The sequence below is a fragment of the Takifugu flavidus genome, chromosome 12 (assembly GCF_003711565.1).
Source record: "Takifugu flavidus isolate HTHZ2018 chromosome 12, ASM371156v2, whole genome shotgun sequence".
Taxonomy (NCBI): Eukaryota; Metazoa; Chordata; class Actinopteri; order Tetraodontiformes; family Tetraodontidae; genus Takifugu; species Takifugu flavidus.
This window is the reverse complement of record NC_079531.1, coordinates 7,630,731-7,654,245: the sequence shown is the minus strand read 5'-3', so window position 1 is coordinate 7,654,245 and position 23,515 is coordinate 7,630,731. Positions and strand designations below refer to the sequence as shown.

Below are 23,515 nucleotides of genomic sequence, written 5' to 3'. Positions count from 1 at the left end.
CCCGACCCAGGGATCGTTGCTAGTCCGCAGTGATTTCATCTACAAAGATGCTCCTGGTGGTCCAGAAGAATCATGGGAAAAATGGACCTTCTTCAGGAGAAACTTAATAAATGAGCAGCCGTACATACACTATACACTATATTGCCAAAAGTATTTGACCACCCATCCAAATGCTCAGATATTTTGCGGTCGACAATTCCTATAAACACACTCCGCAACCTATGATATTTTATACACCTGTGGCCGGGCCAAGTGGCCACAGTTTAGTGGTAGGCCACGTAAACTGACAGAGAGGGGTCAGCGGATGCTGAAGCGCATAGTGCAAAGAGGTCGCCGACTTTCTGTACAGTCAGTTGCTACAGAGTTCCAAACCTCATGTGACCTTCAAATTAGCCCACGTACAGTACGCAGAGAGCTTCATGGAATGGGTTTCCATGGCCGAGCAGCTGCATCTAAGCCATACATGACCAAGTTCAATGCAAAGCGTCGGATGCAGTGGTGTAAAGCACGTCGCCACTGGACTCTAGTGGAGATGCGTTCTCTGGAGTGATGAATAACGCTTGTCCATCTGGCAATCTGATGGACGAGTCTGGGTTTGGAGGTTGCCAGGAGAACGGTACATTTCGGACTGCATTGTGCCGGGTGTGAAATTTGGTGGAGGAGAAATGCATTTTGGACAATTCCATGCTCCGAACCTTGTGGGAACAGTTTGGAGCAGGACCCTTCCTCTTCCAACATGACTGTGCACCAGTGCACAAAGCAAGGTCCATAAAGACATGGATGACAGAGTCTGGTGTGGATGAACTTGACTAGCCTGTACAGAGTCCTGACCTGAACCTGATAGAACACCTTTGGGATGAATTAGAGTGGAGACTGAGAGCCAGGCCTTCTCGACCAACATCAGTGTGTGACCTCACCAATGCGCTTTTGGAAGAATGGTCGACAATTCCTATAAACACACTCCGCAACCTTGTGGACAGCCTTCCCAGAAGAGTTGAAGCTGTAATAGCTGCAAAAGGTGGGCCGACATCATATTGAACCCTATGGGTTAGGAATGGGATGGCAATTAAGTTCATATGTGAGTCAAGGCAGGTGGCCAAATACTTTTGGAAATATAGTGGTCCTCACAACTCATCTTTATCCTTTATTATTAGGGTATTAACAGGGTTAAGGTCATGGATAATAGCTGACTGAAAACAGGAGAGCCTGATATTTTCTGTTGGATCTTGATGAGAAAAACCTTTAAACTGTTAAACTTCACAGCCAGGCTGAGAACGACCCTTTGTCTGATCCCGAGACTGCCGGGAAAGGTGGAGGACAGGCAAGGCAGGCTGAGAAGATGGACTGGTTTGAAAAGAATGACTGGTATGGGGGTGTGGTCAGACACCTGCTGACGGTGTTAGAACGTAGACAACTTTATTTTTGTTCTTCGCTGCCAGGTGGAATGTTGAGAAGTAAGTCAAACAGCTGAACGTGGTCGGGATCAGAGGTTTTTCTGGATGCTTAAAAATGGGCAACGAAGGTAAGCATGACCTTTTGACCTGAAACCTGTCCTTTCACTAATCTTCTATTTAAGATCTGTATTGTTATTATTAATATTTTATTCTTCTTATCTTTAGTATTATGGCACTTTTACTTTGTTGGTCCAGTTCCTGTGGCTGCAAATTAAAAATGACTGCTATCTAAGTGGCTAAGCTCTTGTTGGTTAGCATTAAACTGCATTTGACAAAGTGGAAGTATAAACATCACAATGAAACTAGTTTCACTGTCTTTTCACACTGTTTGGGAAGGCAGCACCATTTCCAGCCACATTTATCTCAACTCAAACTTATTGATGAGCACATTGATCCAAGTGGGCCCAAGCAGCCAGACAGATTTGGATAGAAATCATTTATTTCAGGAATGAAGTAGGTTTAGGTTTTTACTTGACTTCTCTGTCGTTCTTTAAAGTGAAAGTCATTTAAGTGGCGGTCGTGGTCTCGTTGTCTCTATCTCCAGGTAGCAGGGTCAACTCAACAGCAGTGGGGGTTGCCGTGGGCTTCGGGATCCTGGGAATCCTTTTTGCCATCGCCATCATCCAATTCTGCTGCAAGTACAAATGCAAAAAATGCAAAAAATGCAAAAAGTGCTGCAAGAAGAAGAGTGAGTAGATGCCATACGGTTAAGATTGATTCCAGACCATAATAGAACTCCTTTTCTCATGTGGCCACGTCTGATTTTAGCAGCTACTTTGTGTCTTCTCGCACCTCAAACTCAAAGTGATTCTGACAGTGAAACCATCATTTCTGCCACCACAGTGTTTAAACCTTATTTTCTTTTGTGCCTTTTCCACACGTCACTAAGCTACAAATCTTCTCTGCTTCCTCCACAGAGCCGTCACTCAAAGACAAAGTGCTCAGGTATGTGGCTTTTTTAAAAATTTTGATTGAGGATGTATTTCCGTGTTTAACATTGTCGTTGGTCTAAGCCGGAGCGGGTTGTTTTTCTCCGTCTGCAGCAAAGTTGGCGCTCACAAGTCACCGCCTCCATTCTCCGTCAGTGGTGTCATTAAATGAGCGGAGGCCTCTATCTGTGATGGAACCCACGGCCCCCATCTGACATTTTCCTGTACGTGTGTGCACCTCTGTTCCTGTTTGCTGCTCACCCACACTGAAGTTCTAATCTGAACACGAGAGGGATTTCACCGCATCACCTTTACGATACCTTAAAGTTTCGATTTTTTACAGCCAATGCTCACGTTGTTTTTCAGGCCTTCAGAGAAAGTTTTAACTTGTCATGTTCAATAGAAAGTTTTGCTTTCATGATGTTTAATCTGTGTAAAATAAGTATTTAATTATAACTTGAAATAATAATTTCAATTCTGCTTTGTTGTGGGCATTTTCCCAGGCTCTTTCGTACACACACATTTGTACTATCTTTGTGAGGACTCCCTTTGAAATAATGCATCCCCTGCCCTTTGCCTGAACCCTTATGCAAAAATCAAGTTTAACCCTCAACCCTGCCTCGAGCATTTTCAAATCCCAGCAAATCTCTCCTAAGTTTGCTCATAAAAATATGTCCTCCCTATGTAACATGTACAGAGACACAGACACACACACACATGCACACACACACACACACACACACACACACACACATATAGTGAGTAGGAGGGGAATGCAACGGTTGTGCTGCTGATGGGAGCAGCAGTTTGACATGTTAACCACAATAACCAGACACATCAATTTTCTTGTAAGCTGCAGGAAACTTCCTCTGCTGTCTTATCGTACTTTCTATTGTTGGTGCACTTTTCATTTCTTATTAGGTTTCCCTTCATGGCAGTGAATTAAAAGAAAACACATTATATGTCGAAATGGAAACCAGTAGTTTGGTGTCAATAACCTCTTCCATTTCAAGAATTATATCTCAAAAGGAATATCTCAAAAATATGGATTTCAGATTTTGTATTTTACCAGTGTATTGGAGTTTTAAGTATAATAATACATTTCAGAAAATAAATTGAGGGACTAAATGTCTTGAAGGCACTTTTGGCATTATCAAAGGGTGGATGAGTCCTGACTTGCAAATTCAGTTCAAAATTTGGCAATTTAGGCTACATTTTTGCCAAAAAAAATCCCTGGTGAGGGCCTGGTGGCTAAATAGTCTCAGAAGTCTGTTTTGTCCTGATAAACAGTTCGGTTTGGGGGAGAGGCGTCATATCACAGCCTGTAAACCATCACAATTTCAAGAATTATTTTATGTAAACCTGAGAAATCTGAGTGCAACATTAGCTATCATCAGATGGGGAATTTAGAAGAATGTTTTTCCAATAAAAGTGATTATTTTTAAGCTGGGTAGGCTGAAAGCACTGCTTCTGTTTTCTGTCAGTAATTTGCATACAGGCTTCCTTAAACAGTTAGGTTCTATATTTGGTTATGTAGCAGTTTATTAGTTTGGGACTTTTGCTCGTTTCTGTCATCGACACTGAAAGTTGCCGGCTGGAGGAGTGGAATTTATACAAAATTCAAGAGAGACAGCTTCATTTACTGATACGCATATAATAAATAAACAGAAATACATATAAATACTCCATACAAATGAACATCACCTGCAGGGGAACTGAAGCCATTTTTTTTTTAAGTACAGAAACTTTCTGCCCTTTCACAAGGGATAATTGCATTTTTTGTCTTATTTAATGATCAGCGCTCAAAAGTTGAGAAAAAAAGGAAATAACTACCAAAATGGCCAGGGGTTCTTTGCATGTCATCCACACTGGTTTCACTTCTAGTGTGCAGCATTTTAGCTAGTGATAAAGATAGAAGGCAGGGTTAAACAAGGTCTTTGCCGTTATGTTGTTGGTCCCTGGAGCCTCTCGAAAATCAGCTGCTGTTCGTGAGCCATGTGGTCTAACCTCTGTTTCCTCCCTCTGTTAAAAACAACGTGTGACTCACTCTTCACGTTTCACGAGTGCTGCATATACAGCTGAAGGGGTTTTTTAAAAAAAAAAAAAAAAAACCCAAAACTTTAACACATTAGCAACGACATGGGGGAAAAAGGGGTTTTCTTAAAAATGGTGGCATTGCAGAGGATCAGTCAGCTGCCATCTGTACATCACACAGCGAGAGGGAGAAGTTCATATTAATGTCTTGTGATGCTAATGCTGTTAGCATCGGTAAACTCTCCTGACTGATAAAAGCTGAGATATCTTCCACTGCAAAAGAGTCCATATGTGTTTTTTGAGGATAACTTAAAAATGTCATTTCATTGCAAGAGTCCACAGAGTCCTGTTTGCTGCTGTGCAGTCCGTTATCAGTGCACGTAGCTCTGTACTGTCCAATGACCCCCCTTCCGCTGAGGCCCTGTTTGTGGCACCACGTGCACTGGCCTGCTCCAGAGCAGAGGCACACTTGAAGCGGAGCCCTGTAGCCCGACACTACTTCGGCTAAAATGGGGTGACATAGCGTCGATTCGAACACCTTATCACGGACGTCAATCGTCGCAGCCGAAGGGCTCTGGCTGCGATAGTTCCCGAAGATGACCGTGGCCTTTGGCGACGTGCTGTCCTGTACCTCCAGGTTCATCGATGATAAATGGAGCTGGCAGTCCACGTCCACCCTGCTGTCCATTCCCATTCCAGCGTTGCCGTCGCGAGACCTCCACTCGCTCTGATTGGAGGTGGAGCTGTCTGATCCGCTCAAGCTCCCACACCCGCTGTCGTCATGTCTCCCTGGAGAATTTCCTTGGCCGGTCTCCACAGTGCTGGTTCCCATACTGACTCCGCTGTCCAAGCTTGTCCTCCTCTCCTCCACCTCCGTTTCTTTTGGAGTCTCACTGGTGACTGGAAACTCAACAGGGTTTTTCCCTTCTGGCCTGTAGCTGGAGAGGAACCAGGCTTTGTCTGTCACCACCTCCATAGTCCCTTCTCCGACAGACAGCGGGAGCCAGTTGCTCACAGGCAGTTTCTGCAGAGAGGGAAGAAGAAGAAGACCTTAGTTGTACTATCCTGGTGGATCCTACCTCTTTCAGGATAGACAGGATCTCATTAAATGTTCTCACCAGCACAGCGGGAGTTTTCGCAGGACGTCTCAGGTAACACAGGAAGCTGGCTGCAGTAATGGAGGCACAGACGAGCATAGCCACGATAGAGAGGGATGTCCATTTAATTATGTACCATTCTGCCGGAACACAAAAAAGGAGGACGGACGTGAGACACAGCTGGAGATTAGAACCAATATCTGGTCAACTTTTGGGATCCTATTTCAGAAATGTGGCCATGAACTGGTTACCTTGCTCTGGTAGCACCACACATTGTTTGGGGGACACGCGGCTGATGGCTTTCGATGACTTGTCCTCCACTCTGACACTCACGCAGTATTCAGCCTTCCGGCGCAGCGACCCGAAAGTGGCACTGGTCTGATCATCCACTTTCAGCTCGGACTTATTCTGTTGAAAATCCCATATGGGTCGGGGAACAAGTGTCAGCGCCACAAGCTTTGGTGACGAAGGTGAGCAGAAAAATATTACATTTCCACCGGGATCTTCTGCCGTCTCATATGATTGAATTTTATTTATAATCACCTTTTCGTCTTCACCTCTCTGCTCCAGATTAATGGTGTAGATGACCCCGTAAGGAAAGAGTATGCTTAAAATGGGTTTTTTGTGGACATGAACTGTTAGAGAGCTGGATGTAGGGTATAAAGTGAAGGTGGGGGGCCGCAGGTTGCCTGCAAGATAAATGATGGGTAGAAATAAATAATAATAATAACTCAACCAGCCAAAGTGTCATTGCTCTAGGTGCAGACTTTACACTACACCTACTTTTGTTTAGTAGAATTTTTGTCTTTATCCATATTGATGAGCTTTGCCCCGCCACCAGCTGAACTTGGACCTTATAGCCCACGGTGTAGTCATGTATGAGGCCGCTAAGGTCACAGTAGGTGTGCGTGATCCCCGTGCAATTGACCACCTTTTCCCACGGCTTAGAGTAACTGTGGGCAGAAAACACACGAAGCAGAATAAAGGTCAGCAGCTTTTCTTGCATTATGCCAGTAAGAAGTCAAGATTGCAATTAAAGAGGAAGCACTTAAGAGATCGTGGAGAGAGAAAAAACAATACTCTGACATACATTGCCATTTCGACATTGTAGCGGAAGTCTAAGGGAGCGTTTTTGGGACTGATCCAGACGGCTGTCGCCTCCCCATCCCAAATATCCACCTTCAGATTCTCAGGTGACGGTACAATCAGTCCTACCACAGGAAGAAAGGAAGGAGCAAACTAAAATCAGGCCGTGTGATTCAAAATTAATCCTAGTAACATGCTGAACGTGACCAATTGAGTTTTCAACAGTATTTCACATTGATTCATTTGTCTGGTGCGTTTCTGAGACATCTGTAGAAGAGTCCGTGTCTCCCGAATGATTTTAAAAGTATTGATCAGCCTACCTGAAACACGGCTCACACAAATGGTCAGGAAGACAAAAAACGGTGCCGTGATTCTTGCATTCATTTCTAAAATCCCCAAATGAATCATGAGTCCACAGAATCCAACAAAGTTCGCTTATTCCGGCCCTTGAAGCGGTCTCCGAGGCGATCCGGTCATCTCTCAGTTCTACTGAAGCAACAAGTCCATTGCTCGTGTGTTGACTGGCAGGGCTTGCTGAATTCCCCGATGATTACTTGAACGCTGTTCTCCCCAGAAACCTTCCTCTTTTGTTCAACCCTCCCTCTCAGATGATGCGTTTCCTGCCGCAGGCGCACCGCTGACGCGCTGCTGCGTTCACGTCCCCACTACTGTCTTTTCCCACCACTGCTTCTCTTCCTCTTTTCTCACAAGGAAAGGGAAACAGTCAGAAGTTCTCCCTTCCTTTTCTGAAAGAAGAAATCAGAGATCTAAAAAAGTGTTTGTAGCGTGTTATGTATGTATGTATGTATGTATGTATGTATGTATGTATGTATGTATGTATGTATGTATGTATGTATGTATGTATGTATGTATGTATGTATGTAGTGTGGTCAACTGGTGGTCGTGGTCACCATTTTATGTCATTTATTTCATGTGCGTTCATTAATTTACTTCTATGTCCACTAAATAATCAACATAATATAACAGCGATTGATAAATGATACACTGTGGTAGCCAAAAAACAATCGAAGCCATCAAACCTTTTTCTTGTTTGGTGAATTTTAAATGGACCTTTGCCTTCTTCACGGGAAGCTGGAGGAGTTGTACATCGAACTCATGTTTATCAAATGAAAAGAAAAAGTGCTTCTCTCTGAATAACATTGTAATACCCCAGCTGAGTTTCTGATTTTCTGTTTTTGTCTACTTTGACATGTGATAAGGTTTCATTTACTTAGATCATCGTGGACGTGTTGACCTTTGGTTTCTGTCATGAAGGGGAACTTTTCAGAATCACTCTGAGAAGCAGGAATTATCCAGAAACTTCACACAATATCATATATAATGTCCCCACCTAGTTGTAGCACATGGTAAGGCTTTGTTATCATATAAGGCTTTATTATCCACTCTGAGTAAACCCATAATGACAATTTATAGATTAAGACTAAATTGTCAGTTTCATATTTTTGGCTTTGATTGTCTGTTGTGCATCATTTTAAACATCAAAATACAAACTGTCATATATATAATATCTGATCGGGATGAGAAGGAACACAATGGCCAGTAGTGGGCTCATGTCCACACCTAAAATCGGTTTAGAGTCGTGGATTTACCCCCAAAAGTATGCCTTTAAACTGCGAGAACCATGTTGTTGTGATCCCAATCCAATCCTAATCACCATAATAATAGAAGCTGCATTATCTTTAAAATGCACCACTTTGGTTTTCAATCCCTCATTACATTTGGAGTTTCCCCCTATGTAGGGGGGCTGGTTAATTATTAGAGGAAGGAATCACATGCATAGTTTCTGCTCCAGGAGACAGTAAAGATGCCACCAAGTCACAAAGTAAATGGGTAATAGAACACCTACATGTGTGCACATTCATGCCTGACTTCGTGCTTGGATCATAGTGCCTGGGAGCATAAGGTGATGTTACATTTATGCTCAGGTGATTAATTCTGCTCTCCTGACACTGCACTTCAGTTCAGCCAACAGCATATCAATAGAATAGCGAAATAGGCCCTGACCAACTCTGACTGCCATAAAACTGGTCAGACAGGAATTCAAATGTTTCCTGAACACACCCATCTCTCTTGGGTAGAATCTAAAGGTAGAGGCCGGCCATGGGAGGTATCAGGCAGACCTAGCTGTATTTAGATGGAGGTCAGGAAGAAACAAGACGCACTGAGGAAGAAAAAGAGATGGGAGAGGGGAGGTGTTGAACATGGCACCACCGTGCTCGAAGCGCTAAGTAAACTCCTGCTGAAGTAGCTCCGCCCACCTGCTCTCACCTCCACTATCCACTTTCTGCTGGCCTGAGACCAATGGCAAAGCATGACCCAGTAAGTTGTTCTTTTTGTCTTTGTCTAACAAAGGAAAACCCACTCTTTGTGTCCTCTCTGTCTCTCTCTGACTTTAATGAATTCTCTTAGTTTGTGCTTGATCAATACTTCTTTTGTGTTTATCTAATGTTCTGTATAAGTTTCACTGTGTCAGTTTGGTTTCCTCAAACCTGTGTGGCCCCTTTAGAGTTTAGACAAAAACCTAAACATGGGTTGTTTTGTGACACTGCCTTTTTTTGTGGTTTTTTACCTGAAACTGAACGCTGATAATATTATTTTCCCCTGTCTTTGGAGTGGTGGCTGGAGTTTTGGGGGAGTTACTGCTGGAGTTTCAGAGGTAAACAACCTCACAGACAGATCAAGTCCGATGTTCCGTGTCGCTCCTGTGAGAGTGTAACGCAGACTGGTTTGGTGTTGTCAGAATTACACTTAATCTGGGTCTCAACAGCACAAAGTATAGTTTTAATAACATCTCATATAAAGTTGTCTTCTTTTTTTGGCTGAATGGCTGAACTTTCATTTTTGGACATTGAACCTCCCTTTTAAGGTTTAAAAAAACTATTTGCAGTTGAAATTCAGCTTCGCTCCCCTGTCCAGACCCCAGTTCCAGACTTAACAGCTCTATTCCACCACTTCTGAGGCCGAGTTTTGTATGTGTGTTATTTCCTATGGCTGCCTCAAGTAAAATACTGACTTTTTAAATGTTACACAAGTCTTAATCTGGGATTTACGCCTTCTGAGCTTTACCATAATGACGGATCTTTCCCATTGTAATGGTGGCCCATGAAATATGATCCTTTTGTACACTGATGGGAAATATGATGCACATGTCCTCCGCCTATTACAGATTCCATTTTACTTCAATTAAGTCGGGTGTTTGCTGCCTGAAGTGAAACTCAATCAGCTTGCAATAGAAATGGTCTTTTTGTACCAGATCCACCTGTAGCCTTTACAATTCTTCCTTATGGATTTGGTCCTATGGGATTTTTCTATTCTCTTTGACTGAAAATAATAACATTGCTTCTACTTCTGATAGATAATTCTTATTGTCAAAGTGATATTTACTTCGAACTGAAGCACTAAAATCCATCATGTATGTGTAATGACACCAAGTAAAGAAAATGAATTTCCATATAGTTGGATGACACTGCATGTGATCAGGCCAGAAACAAGTCAAGTGACTCCAGCAACTCATCACACTGCATTCCACAACACGACAAGCAATAGAACACATACAGGAAATACAACTATTATCTTATTTTGCAGAGCCAAAAGGGGGTCGGGGTGTCATAATTTGTGCACAAAACAGTTGAATTTGGTGTTTGACTGATTTTTGGTGTGTCTGTTTACATTGTTCCAAAACAAATATACCAATCTGGATCTCGTAACAATAATTCTAGTTTGATCTACGTCATTCTGGTCAACTGTCAAACACCAGCTCTGTTTAGCGGGGAATTTAAATTGTTTGAGCATGATTATCTATTAAGTTAAAGTTTTCCAGACCAAACATAATGTATTACGAGGCAGCCACCATGAGGTCACGCCAGAGCTGAATAAAAGTATTATCAAAAACCTCGGTCACCTGCATTCCCCTCATATTTCCTCAAACTGAAAAGAAAAACTAGATAACATAAAAACACGGTAGATGTACTATAATTTGTGACTGAATCTGTGAATCATAAAGGTCAGAGGAGAAGACAGTGATCAAAAAACAGGAAGTTAATCTTTAGAAAGTGATCGTTTGGACACGGCAGTTAGATTGAATGAGTCTTTGCTCCCCAGGTGTGAATTTTGCAATAGTGAGAGAACGCGTGGAGGACAATGGGCCACGAGCTCAGCCATGACAACCAGCAACACGCAAATACCTGCTAAAAATAACCCCTCTTGTTTCCAAGTGCAATGCATCTACGGCCTTCTCTGTTCTCCATGCAGGACCAGCTCCCTCCTCCCTACTACTCTGTGGCCGTGCACACTCAGCCCCCCCTCAAGCCCTATGAGGAAGTGGTGTACGGCACAGGTTTGGGCTTGGACTTGAACCCTGCCACCCAGCCACGTTACATCCCCCAGTACCCGCCGCCTGTGGCCGCTCCCCATGTGGCACTGTCGAACACACGTGAGTGTCGCCAACGCCCGGTGTGTTTTCCTCAGAATAAAGCTGATTTTAAATGTGTGTTTGTGTCTAGCTCCCAGCAGGAAAAAGAGGGGCTGTGGTAACAGCAACCCCAGGTGTTATGCAGGGACAGGAGGGGTCTTACTGGTGGCCTGTCTTCTGGGATTGGCTATCTGGCTTGGCGGTATGGCGTGTGTCACTGTAAAGATGTCTGTCATCAATGCAGTTTTTGTAGTTAGAAATGGACTGGATTCCTTATATTATTATAAAAATGGTTATGATGGTGCATAACTCAGCTCCATGCCAGGCATCAATGAAAACAGAATAAGGACAGAGGTCAAACCCTAAAGTCGTATTCATCATATTTCCAACAACAGTACAATTTGGCACGCGGCTGGCAGTGGTGTCTCTCCTGGGCGACGACGACAAGCAAGGGTACGAAAACCCTCCCGTATCCATTGACGACAGCTGCTCCAACAACACTGTGCAGTGCGACGCCGTGAAAGATTGCACGCTGGGCTCAGATGAAACCAACTGCGGTGAGTAGGCACATGTAGGCGCAGGCATGTATGGAAATTTTTGAATTTTCAATTGGGGTGATGTAGCTGATTTTAACGGTGACGCTTTCTCCCCAGTGAGGTTCGCAAAGAACAACAGTCTGCAAGTCAGGACATCTGAGGATGGCCGCTTTCTCCCGGTGTGCTACAGCGGGTGGGACCAGAGCTTGGCCAGAGAGACCTGCGTCGCACTGGGATTCAGAAAGTGAGATTTGAGATTTAATCACCGTAATGCCATCCTTTCAGTAAATGATTTTTGCAAGTATACTTTCACATCATGACTCTTCTAAACCCCTCTCTACCCCCTCAGCTTCTACACTGCCAATCCAATTCAGTCCGAGGCTTCTGTTAGTTTAACCATCGACAGCAAGTCCTCCCAGTTCCTCCAGGGCAGGGTGACTGTCAGGTATGCCATTAATCCTGGCCCATAAACCAAACTCCGGTCATAACACTCAGATTTGTATCTTATTGTGGCCATTCACAGCTCTTCCTGTCCAGACCAGCAGACTGTGTCCCTGCAGTGCTTGGGTAAGAAGCCTCCATCTGTTCCTGCACCTACATATCTGTCACAATCTGAAGCCCTTTTTCCTAAACGAGTGTAATTAATTACAGTTATATCCAGACTAGCCACGTAATTACAGCATTACTCACTGTATTTCTGTCACGTCTGCTCTCTTGTTTAATCTCACGTTGTCACCTGGTTCTAGACTGCGGGCTGCAGCGCTCCACATCCCGGATCATCGGGGGCAGCATGGCTCAGCCGGGTCAGTGGCCATGGCAGTTGACACTTCACTTCATGGGGTCCCACGTCTGCGGGGGGATTCTGATCTCCCCCGATTTTGTCCTGACGGCTGCTCACTGCTTCCCAAAGTGCTGACACATTTTATTTATTCTTTCAACAAATGTGCACATTCCACTGAGCTGCCTCTATCTGCATTCCAGAAGCAACATGTTTTCCCTCTTTGCGGAAAACTGGAAGGTGTACAGCGGAGTGGTGTCGCTGGACAAGCTACCAGAGCCCTACAGCGTCGAGCGGATCCTCCTGAGCGAGAGCTATAACAGCCAAACCAACGACCACGACGTCGCTCTGCTCAAACTGGCCTCTCCTGTTGTTTTTGACAGTCAGTCAGAACTTCGTTACTGTCAAATTTCACTCACACATTCCCACTTTTAAAAACCTCAAGAGTCCTGTACAGTTTCAGTTCTTCGACATTTATCAAGTTTCATGTCAAATCAAATTAAGATCCGAGAGGGGCAGGTCGTAAATCGTTCATCAAACGTTTCTTTCCCTTCAGAAATAATTTTTCAGTCAAATACAAATGAAAAGACAACGCTGTGCTGCAGGACCGATGCTGAGCACGATTGAGTTTTTTTCCTGCTGTTGAGCTTCAGCTGTAATCAGATTTAGCCCATGCTGAGTTCACAGTCCTACTTGGGATCTAATTATATCCCCTCTCATCATCGTCTATCTTTTCCTGTTACGCAGACAATGTTCAACCAGCATGTCTGCCAAACTTTGACCAGAGTTTTCCCCCTGGGACTCATTGCTGGACCTCAGGTTTTGGCGTCACAGAAGAACAATCAAGTAAGCCACAATATGGAACCACATACAATAGCATACATTATGTTGTTTATCTTAACCTTTCCTGACTAGGGTCTTCTTTAGATTTAATGCTCAAATCCAGTCCAAGGGCCTCATCCCAGCCGGAATTTCTGTCCTACCAGACAGGAAACGTGTTCACCTAGGATCAAACTGTCCTTGGACAAAATGTTTTCTGCCTGTGGGAGAAAGAAAGAAAACAGAAAACCTGGCTGGACTGGAGAATGAATTTATTTGGTCACCTGCTGCTTTTGGAAGAATAACTTGTTTTTCTTCAAAACAGGTGACACTTCCAGAAGTCTAATGGAGGTGACTGTGGACATCATTGGTGATCGTGTGTGTAACAGCCCGAGCGTGTACAACAATGCCATCACCAAGAACATGCTCTGTGCTGGACACCTGGGCGGAGGAAAGGACTCCTGTCAGGTGAGTGTCCGGAGCCAGTTTAGCGTTGAAGTGGCCACATTGCCATGGTGACATTCTTAACATTAAGTGGGGGGATGTTTTCTCAGGGGGACAGTGGTGGACCTCTGGTGTGTCAGGAAGGCGATCGCTGGTATGTGGTGGGGATTACTAGCTGGGGGTCTGGCTGCGGCCAAGAAAACAAGCCTGGCGTTTACACCCGAGTCAGTAGTGTTTTATCCTGGATTTACAGCAGGATGCAGGTGAGACCCACTGGAGGGAGATATGACAGCATCTTTGACTCTCTGGTGATGTCCGTGGTTTCATCATTGCCTCTCTGTCTGTCCCTTCTACAGCTAGAGAAGCCCTGACGTCCATTTGTCTATTTGCACAGCCTCCTCAGTGGCCTCTGCACTATGAAGTCTTTGCAGGATGCATTTACACCTTAAATATACATATAGAGATGCTGCAGACAGAGACAGAGGAAGGGCTGTGTGACGACTGCAGGCACCACGCCCACTGCCGGGTTTATTTCCTGAAGCGCAAACACACACACACACACACACACACACACACACACACACACACACACACACACCTCAGTCGATGCACTGGTTTTAGTCCGACACGTGATTCTTTTAATCAATGTTTCTTTACACCAGATTTTGCCAAACATGACACGAACCTCACTACCGGTATTTATAAGCTGACAGGGATCATATACGCTGATGGTCAGGTTGTTTTGCTGTGTTTATGGGTACCTCAATGAAATAGCCAATCTCCGGTTCATTAAATTATCTCTAAATTATAATCTAAATTCCTATAATTTCCCCATTTTCACTCTTGGTTACTTCTAGGTGTAAATGTCAGTTTTAGGACAAAGAAAATACAATTTTTTTCCAATGAAGTTTAAGTGGCCATGCCTCTATTGCCTTTAAAAACAAGAGCACAACAAGCACGCTCTCCTCCAGTGAAGGGTCTACTTCGGACATGCTTGGAGGGGCGGAGGCTCGCACTTCTCTGTTCTGTGCCAAACAAACACAGTTTGCTCTGCAAATCCTTGAATAATTATGTTATATTTTAATAGAATTTATAATAGAAGTGTGTTTCCTGCCCCTCCAGGACCTATCTCAGCTTTTTTAAGCTGTTATTAATGGACACTTTATGTTTATATGAAGGTAAAGACAGTGTGTAGTTCTCAACTCTGTTACTAAACTGTCAATAATCCTCTTCTTAATTCTTAATTACTGTGAATTACTGTTTTCTTTGTAGACCACTATGTCTATTTATTGCCGTGCTGACTTACAGTTTTATAAGCGATATATTTGATTACATTACACATTACTATGATGAAGAATGAGCAAAAAACTCTCCTGTCGAAGTGATTTTGAAATCATGAAATAAATCTAGAGGACAAGGATGCTGGTATTCATACTCTGGTGGTGGTGGTGGTGTGTGTGTGTGTGTGTGTGTGTAAGAGAGAGACACAGAGAGAGAGAGGATGAGGGAGGATAGTCAGTGAGTGTTGGTGCACTGGATAGGTAGGAGATTATCCATCACTATTTATATATTTTTTCTCTATAAGTGCGTCACCAAATGTTGATAGATCATTATATTTGGAACAAGAATTGCGTCAAACTGTTAGATTTATTTTCTCATTTATTTTTCTGTGGCTGGATTTTTAAAGCAAGAACAGGTAAGTTTTGCGCGCCGATAAGAGCCGTTTCACTGTCCTTTCCTCAGGCTGGAATATCAAAGAAAGCGCACAAGGCGCGACGCGTGTGGCGTTTACGCTGCTGGAGACTCACGGCGCACCGTGTTTGTGGGGAACAGATTAAGGGTGTGTCTGGTGACGCTCGTCGCATCAAAACGCAGCGCAAACGCTTTAGAAACAACAAATCCTTTACCCTTTATGACAAAACTGGCTCGACTCATTTCGGTAACCGTGAAGGCGAGTGGAAGAGGCGACCGTCGTGTCTGATGTCACTCCTGCGTTACTACCGGCCCCCCGGCTCCGCTCTGTCCACAGGATCCACAGGTTGATGCACGCAGACAGTCGAGGTTGGGCAAACGTTTACGGGCAAACGTGACGCGCTGAAATGGATCGTGACAGTGGTTTACTGAGTGACGTCTCTGGGGCGTTATGAGAGCGCGTGAGAACTCGGATTGTATAAGCAGGACTTCTTTGGCGCCAACGTATTGAAATAAATATCAAAATGTATCCTTAAAACTGATTTAAAACCATTCATTAGCGTCACGCCTATCTTTCCATTTGTCTCTGTTATATCACATCTCCTGACTATTTTGGAGACGTCACCATGGAGATGCGTGGAGACTACACCTCTACAGTGATGTAGTTTTTTTTTCTTCAAAAGGATTAATTAGACGCTATAGGAGGAATACGGTTATCTATTTTGATATTCTGCTCTTTCAGGAAGAAATCAATTGAAATAAATTTGAAAATATAGCACATCTCGAAGAACACTGCATTAAAAATATGAACTTTATTCAAACACACAATCCATTTTCAAGTTAATTTTAAAACACTGAAAACGGATCTGTAGGACACAATTGGCTATTTGACCCGTCTGCTCATATCACCAAAGTGCTTTTTTCCATTAACAGATCTGCAATCAGCTCGTCCTTCCACATGCATCTTCATTATCCAGGTTAAGATCTGATTGCTCTCCAGCTCTTCCCCGATCAGCAGCAGCAGCAGAGGATTTGAAATGTCAGCTCTCGTTTGGTTGTTCAAAGAGGAGGAAATATTTGCCAAATGCTAATGGGACGGTGACAACATAACTACCATATACATTCTTTAGTGTTCTCCTCATCGTGAAGGTGAAGGTGTTTTTCCCAAAGTCAGCTCATAAATGATGAAACTCATTTGTTTTTGGTTTCTGTAAGCAGGTGACACAGTGAATCACTATCACCTCTGCCGGGAAGTGTTTTTGATTGCAGCACTTTCCACTGGAACCGTCACCATTGCGTGGGCCTTTTCTCCTAAGACGGCACACCTTTCCCCTTGCATTCCCTCCAGGGATAATATCTCTGTTTCTTATATCTCATTCTCTCTGCCTCTCTTTGTCCAAAGTGTTTACAGTCACCCTGGCTGCCCTTTTTATTATCTACTGTTAGAGTCAAGCTTGGCACAGGATCGTCATACCACAGAACAATAGTCCTGCTAAGTCAGGGAAGGGTCAAGTGACACCTGTTGCAGGGAGCGAACGGCTTCAATGAAACATATTCTCCAGAAAGAGAGATTTCTAAAGATTAATTTAAGATTGTAAGATACCAAAGTATGGAATATCTTAAGGGGAATTCACCTGGTTTCTGTGTAGAAGGAAGACTCCAAGGATGCATTTAGAGAATCCAACTTAATGCAACCTTGACGACCATCATAAGACATAGATGCAGGTAGGGCAGACAGAGGAAGTTAGCTCATGGGCAAGCCAAAGATGCAGTTCATCATTCGGTTGTTGTTGCCATCGAGCAGCATACGTGCACAAAAGATCAATATAGCACTTCTACTCAATATTCATGTAGAAAAAGACATATGGGATGGGACAGGGTTTGAAATGGCAACCAGTTCCATAAATAGAAAGGCACTCCCTCTAACGGGGCAGCACATTAAACTGATGAATTCCAAAGAAAGTGGCGCTCCCTTTAAAAAAACACATGCCACTGTGTTTGACCCAGTATGTAAAGTCTGGATAATCACTCGGCTTTCAAACCTAATCTTTGACTCCAGAAGCGATGGAGGTCAGCCAAAGTGGCACTTAGCTGCGAATACAAACATACAAACATCACTTCCCTGCCATTAACGTGTCTCTGTAGAGCAACGCAAACCATTAGCCTCACACTGATAGACTACCTGCCAGCAGACTGCGAAGAGTGGGAAATAGTATTTGGACTTTCTGATTGGCTGAGTACAGTTGGCTTGGCTATATTTCCGCTATTAAATTTTTTATTGTTCCATGTTTCAGCCCTCAAAAGTTTGTTGCCACGTGCTCTTCGATCTGGTCAAGTGACGAGTTCAAGAGCGGATTTCCCCATCAAATAAGTGCAGCGAGATTCCTACAGCCACGGAGGAATGATAAAGCAACAGCTGCAGTGCTCTTTAGAGTGTACTGTTTTCACTGTGACTGATGTGGACGCACAACAGACACACATCCAGATGGATAGTTAGTGCGAAGCATAAAAACACAGAGGGATTCTCAGTCTGAGCTGGTAACGACAGGGTTAAACAGAGCTTCTGGACTATTGAAGGCTTGTTAACAGAGTTATACTACAGCTAATGCATTAGTGTCAAATCTGTATCTGCCTGGCCTGAGAGAGCGCTCTAGAATGATGGCGTATTAGCTGTAGCTGTGTCCTGCATTTGCGGCTAGTACGGCTAGATAATGCAAATATGGGAAACTAAATGTCTGTGTAGATTCTCAATCATCCAGGTCATTGTATCCAAGGTAGTTTTCTATGTCAAATGGACTGGGTTTCTTCTCTTGAAGATGTTTCGCCTTCTATCCGGAAGGCTTCTTCAGTTCTTGCATCACATTATGGGAAACTAAAGCACACACAAGCCTTTCATTAGTTTCTGTCGCCAGAGCTGGACCAGGAAGTTGACCTCACTTGCTGCTATTCCTCATGTGTGCAACTAGGACTTTTTAGAGAGCAATACTTGCGTGTACAAATTAGAAGATCAACTAAATTGAAATTATTTAAAATTATAGGCGAAATAAATATAAAATTTAAAAGTCTGAGGCATCAACCTGAACCTCAACCCATTTTGTCAGACACACACTATAGTCGTGTTTGGAAATAGGCAGAGGCAGAGATGCCCGCAGGGAGGAAGGCGTCTGGAAGGGAACCGGATGACGTGAGCGTGCTGCCAGCATGGATGAAATCCATATCTGCAGGCCTTTTGCAGCAGCTCAATTTCACATCGCATTAAACAGATCAACATGTAAACACATCACGGGGCGTTCGCTGTCATTGTTCATGTACAGACACGCGGGGTCATGAGTAGAGGAGCTCAATAACTCAGAACTCATTTGTATTTTGTGGCCTTTCATTCACTTGTTCTACTCTATATCAACAGTTGCCATGGAAACTATTTTTCTCTTCCTCTCATCTGTCCTGATGGTGTGCGTGGCTGGTAAGTGCCCCAATTACTCATGCACGTACACACATGTACACACATGTACACACATGTACACACAGCAATTATTGCTTCCTGGCTGTGTGAGGTTGTTTGTGAGGTCTGTTTGTAGTGTATGTTTGAAAATGAAACACACTCACAACTCCTCACACACCACACTTTGTAGTCTTGGGTCTGGACGGTCACGCTGACGCTCATGTTAGATCAAACGCGGAGACAAAGACGTCTCATCATCATCTCTGTGTTTTTTCCCCGCTCTGACTGGAAACATTTCTCCCGTCCGTCGCCACTCAGCCGTTGCAGACAAGAGTGATCCCCCGGGTGAGTACTGAACACACATCAGGTCCCCCCACTCAACGCTGACGCCACAGACGCCGGATGACATCATCCTCACTGACGATCGTGATCGCAACCCTGAAAAAAAAATTATTTCGAGGCGAAATGTCAATACTTTGGTTCTGACATTGTGTATTTGTTAAACAGATGGCGAAGAGAAAGAGACCAACCCATTTGTTTATGGTGAGTTAACGCGCCCTTTTCACCCACCTTGAGGTGGCTATGGTGCATCGTTACAATCACGAGGTCAATCAAGGTCACGATCCTCCCTCTCTGCTCGCCAACCTCTGCAGATTACGAGACTCTGCGGATCGGGGGTCTGGGCTTTGCCGTGGTGCTCTTCACTCTGGGCATCCTCCTCATCCTCAGTGAGTTCACATGTCTGTGCTCGTATGTGCTGTTATTTTGCTCACCCACATTTATGGTCATCACCTCCGACTGTGACAGTGATGTCTACTTTGTGGTGCTTTAAGGTCGGCGCTGCAGCTGCAGTATCAAGCAGAAGCCCAGGTTCATCAGTGTCTCTCCACTACTGTTAAATATTTCACTTTAATGTTTCTAACATGTGATTTTTAACAGTGTCTTATCTCCTCAGGGCCCCTGTAGACGAGGAGAAAGAAGAAGAGAACATGATTGTCCCCATGGGTGAGACCCAACCCTTGACATACAGCCGTTTTTAGCTTTTTAGCTTGTTTTTGGAGTTCATGCGCACCAGTGCTTTATGAATGGCACTCTTCCAAAGGAGGTCACTGAGAGTGCAAAGGTCAGCTGACATGACTCATTGAGTGCATTGAGTCTTTGCTGTCCTCAAATTTGATAAGAAACACTCGGAGAGGGAGAGTTGTGTCTGTCAACACGGATTCTGCCTCGTCTCACACCGAAAACCACAAAAAAAACCCATAATACTCATGCTGGACTGGAAATGCTTCACTGGTCTGCCATGAATAACACAATAAGCCATTAGAACATGAAACAATTTTGTTTATTTCTTCCAAAAATCTAGAGGGATCATGTTGTTAATGTTTTTAACTCATCTGCTTGGTATGTGTCCTTTTCACAAATGTTATAAAATATCACAGAAAAATAGTTCCCTCATCATCAAACAGCTGCTGAGAAGCTTGAAAAAGCTCATTTCCAGAACGACAGTTAAAGTCGCATCAATGTGATCGTGATAAGGGACATTTCAGGAACATTCGGGGTTGTTTCCATGAATGATTGGCAGCAGTAATGATGACTGAATCTCCCGACATTTTTAACTGGTCACTTGTTCAAATTGGGTACTAAAATGTCTAAAATGGAGACAAAGATCCCCGATTGAGGCTGAGTGAGAAAGAAGTTGTTGGTGTCCCAACAGGCAGCACGTGTTGCATTTGTGAAATCTTTTACTGACCCTCTTCTTGTCTGTCTGCAGCGGAGGTGGTTGCAGAGACTTCCACAGAGAACTGAGGACTCTCTGGATCGAAGTAGCCTGTCACTTCAGTACTACCCGAATTTGATGTTAAACCACTTTAATGGCGATGGAAATGTTACATTACATTACAACAACTGGCTGAACGCACGGGCTCGGGAGGACATGTGCACAAACGGCTAAAATGTACAGAAATCTCGAGTACCTGAAGACGAGCCTGTCGCGCTCCATTGTGGTGCCGGTCTGCCAGTATTCTCCTGGTTTCCTGTGCTGTCTTGTGATTTGTATGTTCTTGTTTTTGATCTAAGCAGCAGAGCTGATATAACACTGTCTTTCAGGTGAAGCCGTTTTGTCGTGAGTTCCAGTGTTTATTGTCTAGCATCTTTTATTCAGGGTTTCCAGTTGCTAATAATGTGTGGATATGTACCATTTAAAAGCCTTTGTTGATGTGTTTTAAAGGTTGGATGTGTTTGGATATTAGAGATTGTGTACACGTGTCATGAACCTTATAGCAGACAATCTCAGTGGCCAGAGGTTGCAGGTATTTGCGAGAGCTCCTCCGCGGCAAGATTTTAGCACGTGGACACGAGCTCCTGCGTCAGCTGTCTCACTGCCTTCCTCTACATGCATCCACTCCACTTCAGCATCACCGGCTCAACATGGATTAACTGTTTTCACACTTGTCTATTGTTAGCTTGCCCAATCTCACAAATGGTAATCTGAGCTCCTTCTTTTCTCTTGGGTTTCTTAGAATTCTAGCACCGCGTTTTAAACCGTCTGATTTCAGAGAAAGGAATGTTTGATTGCCAGAGTTTGAAGGAATGTATTATGTCTGTGCAATGATCATGGAACGTATCAGAAACTGGACAGATTAATTCTAATCATGTAGAAAAAAACGCTGTTCCTTGTTTGTCCACTAGGTGGAGCGTCAGACCAGAGCAAAATTAAATGAATTTGCCCAACTTTGGTGCAAACCCCCCTAAAACAGTCTGCTTTATAACATTTGTAACATTTGTGAGAATGCTGGTGAACACTGGTTTTCTCACTCAAACTCTATCCAATTCTTATATACAGTCTATGTCAAAATTGTCACAGTAATTTTGTGATGCCCCATCACATTAAAATCACCTTGACACACAATCACACAATGTTTATTCTATGCATGAGGCCTTCGTCGTGTAGCAACCTGTTGAGCTTTTGGCTTAAATTAAAATATATATCTGAATATACATAATAACGTCTCCAAGGATTTTATGGTAAGACAAAGACCCTGGAGAACATCAGATTCCTCCATATTTGAACCCAAGTCAATAGGTGCTAATGTGGTGTCAATGTCAGAGAAGGTTAAATGTTGCAGCCTGGAGTTAACTCCGATGATTCATCCAGCACTCCAAAGGTTAGCAGACCTGGTATTTATTGGTACCAAGGGAACAAACTTCCTCTTATGAGATGATAAATGTGTAACTGAGTAGTTAAAGTATGTGGGTGTAAAAGTGTGTGTGTGTGTGTGGGTGGGTGTGTGGTGAGTGTAAATGGGTGGGAATTGGGTTCTTTCGACACGCCCAGAGCATTGACAGGAGCACCTCCGAGACTCACAAACACAGGTACTGAAGTACTGCAGGAGCCTTCAGCAGCTCAGGTGAGTCAGAACTTGCTTTTCTAAAAATGAATAAATTAAAAAAATCACTCTCATCATCAAAAAAAAAGTTTGGCGATGGCAGAAAGTATGAGCGGAAAGTAATGTGCAAGGGAAGAAGGAGAAGTGAAAGTCTGGGATGTATGAGATTGTATGAAACTTGAATTATTAGTGTTCTTGCTTTGAAACGTTCGAGGGCGAAAACTATAATTATTATGCATTTCGAAAAACATATTGTCAATATAACCGTCACCACATAAGAAAATAGTCAGAAAAAAACTTTGAGGTGTTATTATGCAGTGTCAAAAATCGTGTTATTAACCAATTTTCAGTAGAGCTGGTCTTTGGGAGTCCCGTCTATAACCTTGATTAGGCAGCGCAAGGTCCAAGGTTAATGAATATTGGAGCTGTAATGTATTAATGAGTAACTCTCAGGTATGACCTGCTGCTCAGTGGTGCATTAAAAGACACACAGGACATGGAAGGAAGGCAATAAGTGACAAAGAGGGACATTTTTGCTCTCCATTCATGTGCGTGTGAGAGATGATGGTGAAAAGAGAATCAATATGGCCATTAGCCTCGGTGAAGATCATTTCGCTCTCAAGTCTGCAGCAGGGAAGCAAATGGAGCGATTTGTCAGAACGTTTAGAGCTCAGCCTCCACGAAAGTGAATAAGCTGATTTCAGTGACACAATTAAACTGGAGACACTTTTAAAAACAAATCCACACCTCAAACAACACGATGATCCTGGTGGAGCTATTTAAAGATCACTCGCTGTGTCATCACCCACCTGTTTGACTGTCCCTGCAGTTTAGTCAGCCAAGCCCACGCACGTGCAGACGCGGCATCATGTCTTCAAAAGGTGAGCGGATCAGAAAGGTCCAGCTGTTTTCCAACAAAAGCGCCTTTGATTTAACCTCTAATATCTGTTACTGTCTCTGCAGGGGGACCCATCGACTACGATGCAGATTTCGTGTACGGTACGTGAATTTAGACCTGAAGTATCTGCTCATGTGCACGTGAGAAGAGTTGCAGTAGATGAACGCATCACTGTGGTTTTACAGACTACCACACGCTACGTGTTGGAGGCCTTGTGTTTGCTGGGGTTGTTGTGTTCCTCTCCGTCTTATTGCTAGCAGGTGAGACGCTTAAAATGCACTGAGAAGTTTTTGTGCGCTGTTTCCTTCACAGTCCACAGTTTTAGTTTAAAGAAAGACACGATAGCGATTAGCTTTGGAGGTAAAGTAACTGTTTAACTTTCTTTCTTTCTTAAGGCAACAAAATCTTCAATTGTGGCAAGTCCAAGGTAAAGAGAACAGACGTTATAGCCCCACCTGCTGGCCGAAGTGTTTAACAATTAAACTTTT

General features: G+C 43.6%; 3 protein-coding genes across 7 annotated transcripts; 2 read left to right on the top strand and 1 right to left on the bottom strand.

The window, feature by feature from the left end:
* Window positions 1–4,488: 4,488 nt before the first annotated feature.
* il10ra (interleukin 10 receptor, alpha) lies at window positions 4,489–7,205 on the bottom strand. Its single transcript, XM_057049475.1, has 7 exons — window positions 6,921–7,205; window positions 6,605–6,725; window positions 6,298–6,467; window positions 6,058–6,203; window positions 5,766–5,922; window positions 5,536–5,654; window positions 4,489–5,441 (listed from the first exon to the last, which is right to left on the bottom strand). Exons 1-7 carry the CDS (start codon window positions 7,006–7,008, stop codon window positions 4,569–4,571), a joined length of 1,674 nt encoding a protein of 557 aa, XP_056905455.1. The 5' UTR covers window positions 7,009–7,205; the 3' UTR covers window positions 4,489–4,568.
* A 1,499-nt stretch (window positions 7,206–8,704) lies between these two features.
* tmprss13a (transmembrane serine protease 13a) lies at window positions 8,705–15,029 on the top strand. Of its 2 annotated transcripts, none has more exons than XM_057049477.1 (13): window positions 8,705–8,940; window positions 10,873–11,053; window positions 11,124–11,234; window positions 11,428–11,589; window positions 11,686–11,812; window positions 11,918–12,013; window positions 12,092–12,135; window positions 12,315–12,477; window positions 12,550–12,728; window positions 13,094–13,192; window positions 13,491–13,633; window positions 13,720–13,872; window positions 13,966–15,029. In XM_057049477.1, exons 1-13 carry the CDS (start codon window positions 8,923–8,925, stop codon window positions 13,978–13,980), a joined length of 1,491 nt encoding a protein of 496 aa, XP_056905457.1. In that variant the 5' UTR covers window positions 8,705–8,922; the 3' UTR covers window positions 13,981–15,029. The 2 variants fall into 2 exon arrangements, with proteins under 2 accessions (XP_056905457.1, XP_056905456.1); XM_057049476.1 differs by lacking the exon at window positions 8,705–8,940 and adding an exon at window positions 9,085–9,277.
* A 55-nt stretch (window positions 15,030–15,084) lies between these two features.
* Window positions 15,085–21,748, top strand: fxyd6 (FXYD domain containing ion transport regulator 6). Of its 4 annotated transcripts, none has more exons than XM_057049478.1 (8): window positions 15,085–15,305; window positions 18,708–18,764; window positions 19,062–19,088; window positions 19,251–19,286; window positions 19,397–19,471; window positions 19,577–19,613; window positions 19,699–19,748; window positions 20,515–21,748. In XM_057049478.1, the coding sequence occupies exons 1-8, from the start codon at window positions 15,206–15,208 to the stop codon at window positions 20,547–20,549; spliced, it is 417 nt and encodes a 138-aa protein (XP_056905458.1). In that variant the 5' UTR covers window positions 15,085–15,205; the 3' UTR covers window positions 20,550–21,748. The 4 variants fall into 4 exon arrangements, with proteins under 4 accessions (XP_056905458.1, XP_056905459.1, XP_056905460.1 ...); XM_057049479.1 differs by lacking the exon at window positions 15,085–15,305 and adding an exon at window positions 15,313–15,647; XM_057049480.1 differs by lacking the exon at window positions 15,085–15,305 and adding an exon at window positions 15,315–15,670.
* The last annotated feature ends 1,767 nt before the right edge of the window (window positions 21,749–23,515 follow it).

Coding starts and splice junctions, on each gene's coding strand:
- il10ra (XM_057049475.1), bottom strand. CDS start 7,008: ATGATTCATTTGGGGATTTTAGAAATGAATGCAAGAATCACGGCACCG. Junction 6,726..6,920: donor TTGTGTGAGCCGTGTTTCAG/GTAGGCTGATCA, acceptor TTCCTGTGGTAG/GACTGATTGTACCGTCACCT. Junction 6,468..6,604: donor TACAATGTCGAAATGGCAAT/GTATGTCAGAGT, acceptor TTCTGCCCACAG/TTACTCTAAGCCGTGGGAAA.
- tmprss13a (XM_057049476.1), top strand. CDS start 9,149: ATGGGTTGTTTTGTGACACTGCCTTTTTTTGTGGTTTTTTACCTGAAA. Junction 9,278..10,872: donor TTACTGCTGGAGTTTCAGAG/GTAAACAACCTC, acceptor TTCTCCATGCAG/GACCAGCTCCCTCCTCCCTA. Junction 13,634..13,719: donor GAGGAAAGGACTCCTGTCAG/GTGAGTGTCCGG, acceptor ATGTTTTCTCAG/GGGGACAGTGGTGGACCTCT.
- fxyd6 (XM_057049478.1), top strand. CDS start 15,206: ATGTTGATAGATCATTATATTTGGAACAAGAATTGCGTCAAACTGTTA. Junction 18,765..19,061: donor CCTGATGGTGTGCGTGGCTG/GTAAGTGCCCCA, acceptor GTCGCCACTCAG/CCGTTGCAGACAAGAGTGAT. Junction 19,472..19,576: donor GGGCATCCTCCTCATCCTCA/GTGAGTTCACAT, acceptor TGGTGCTTTAAG/GTCGGCGCTGCAGCTGCAGT.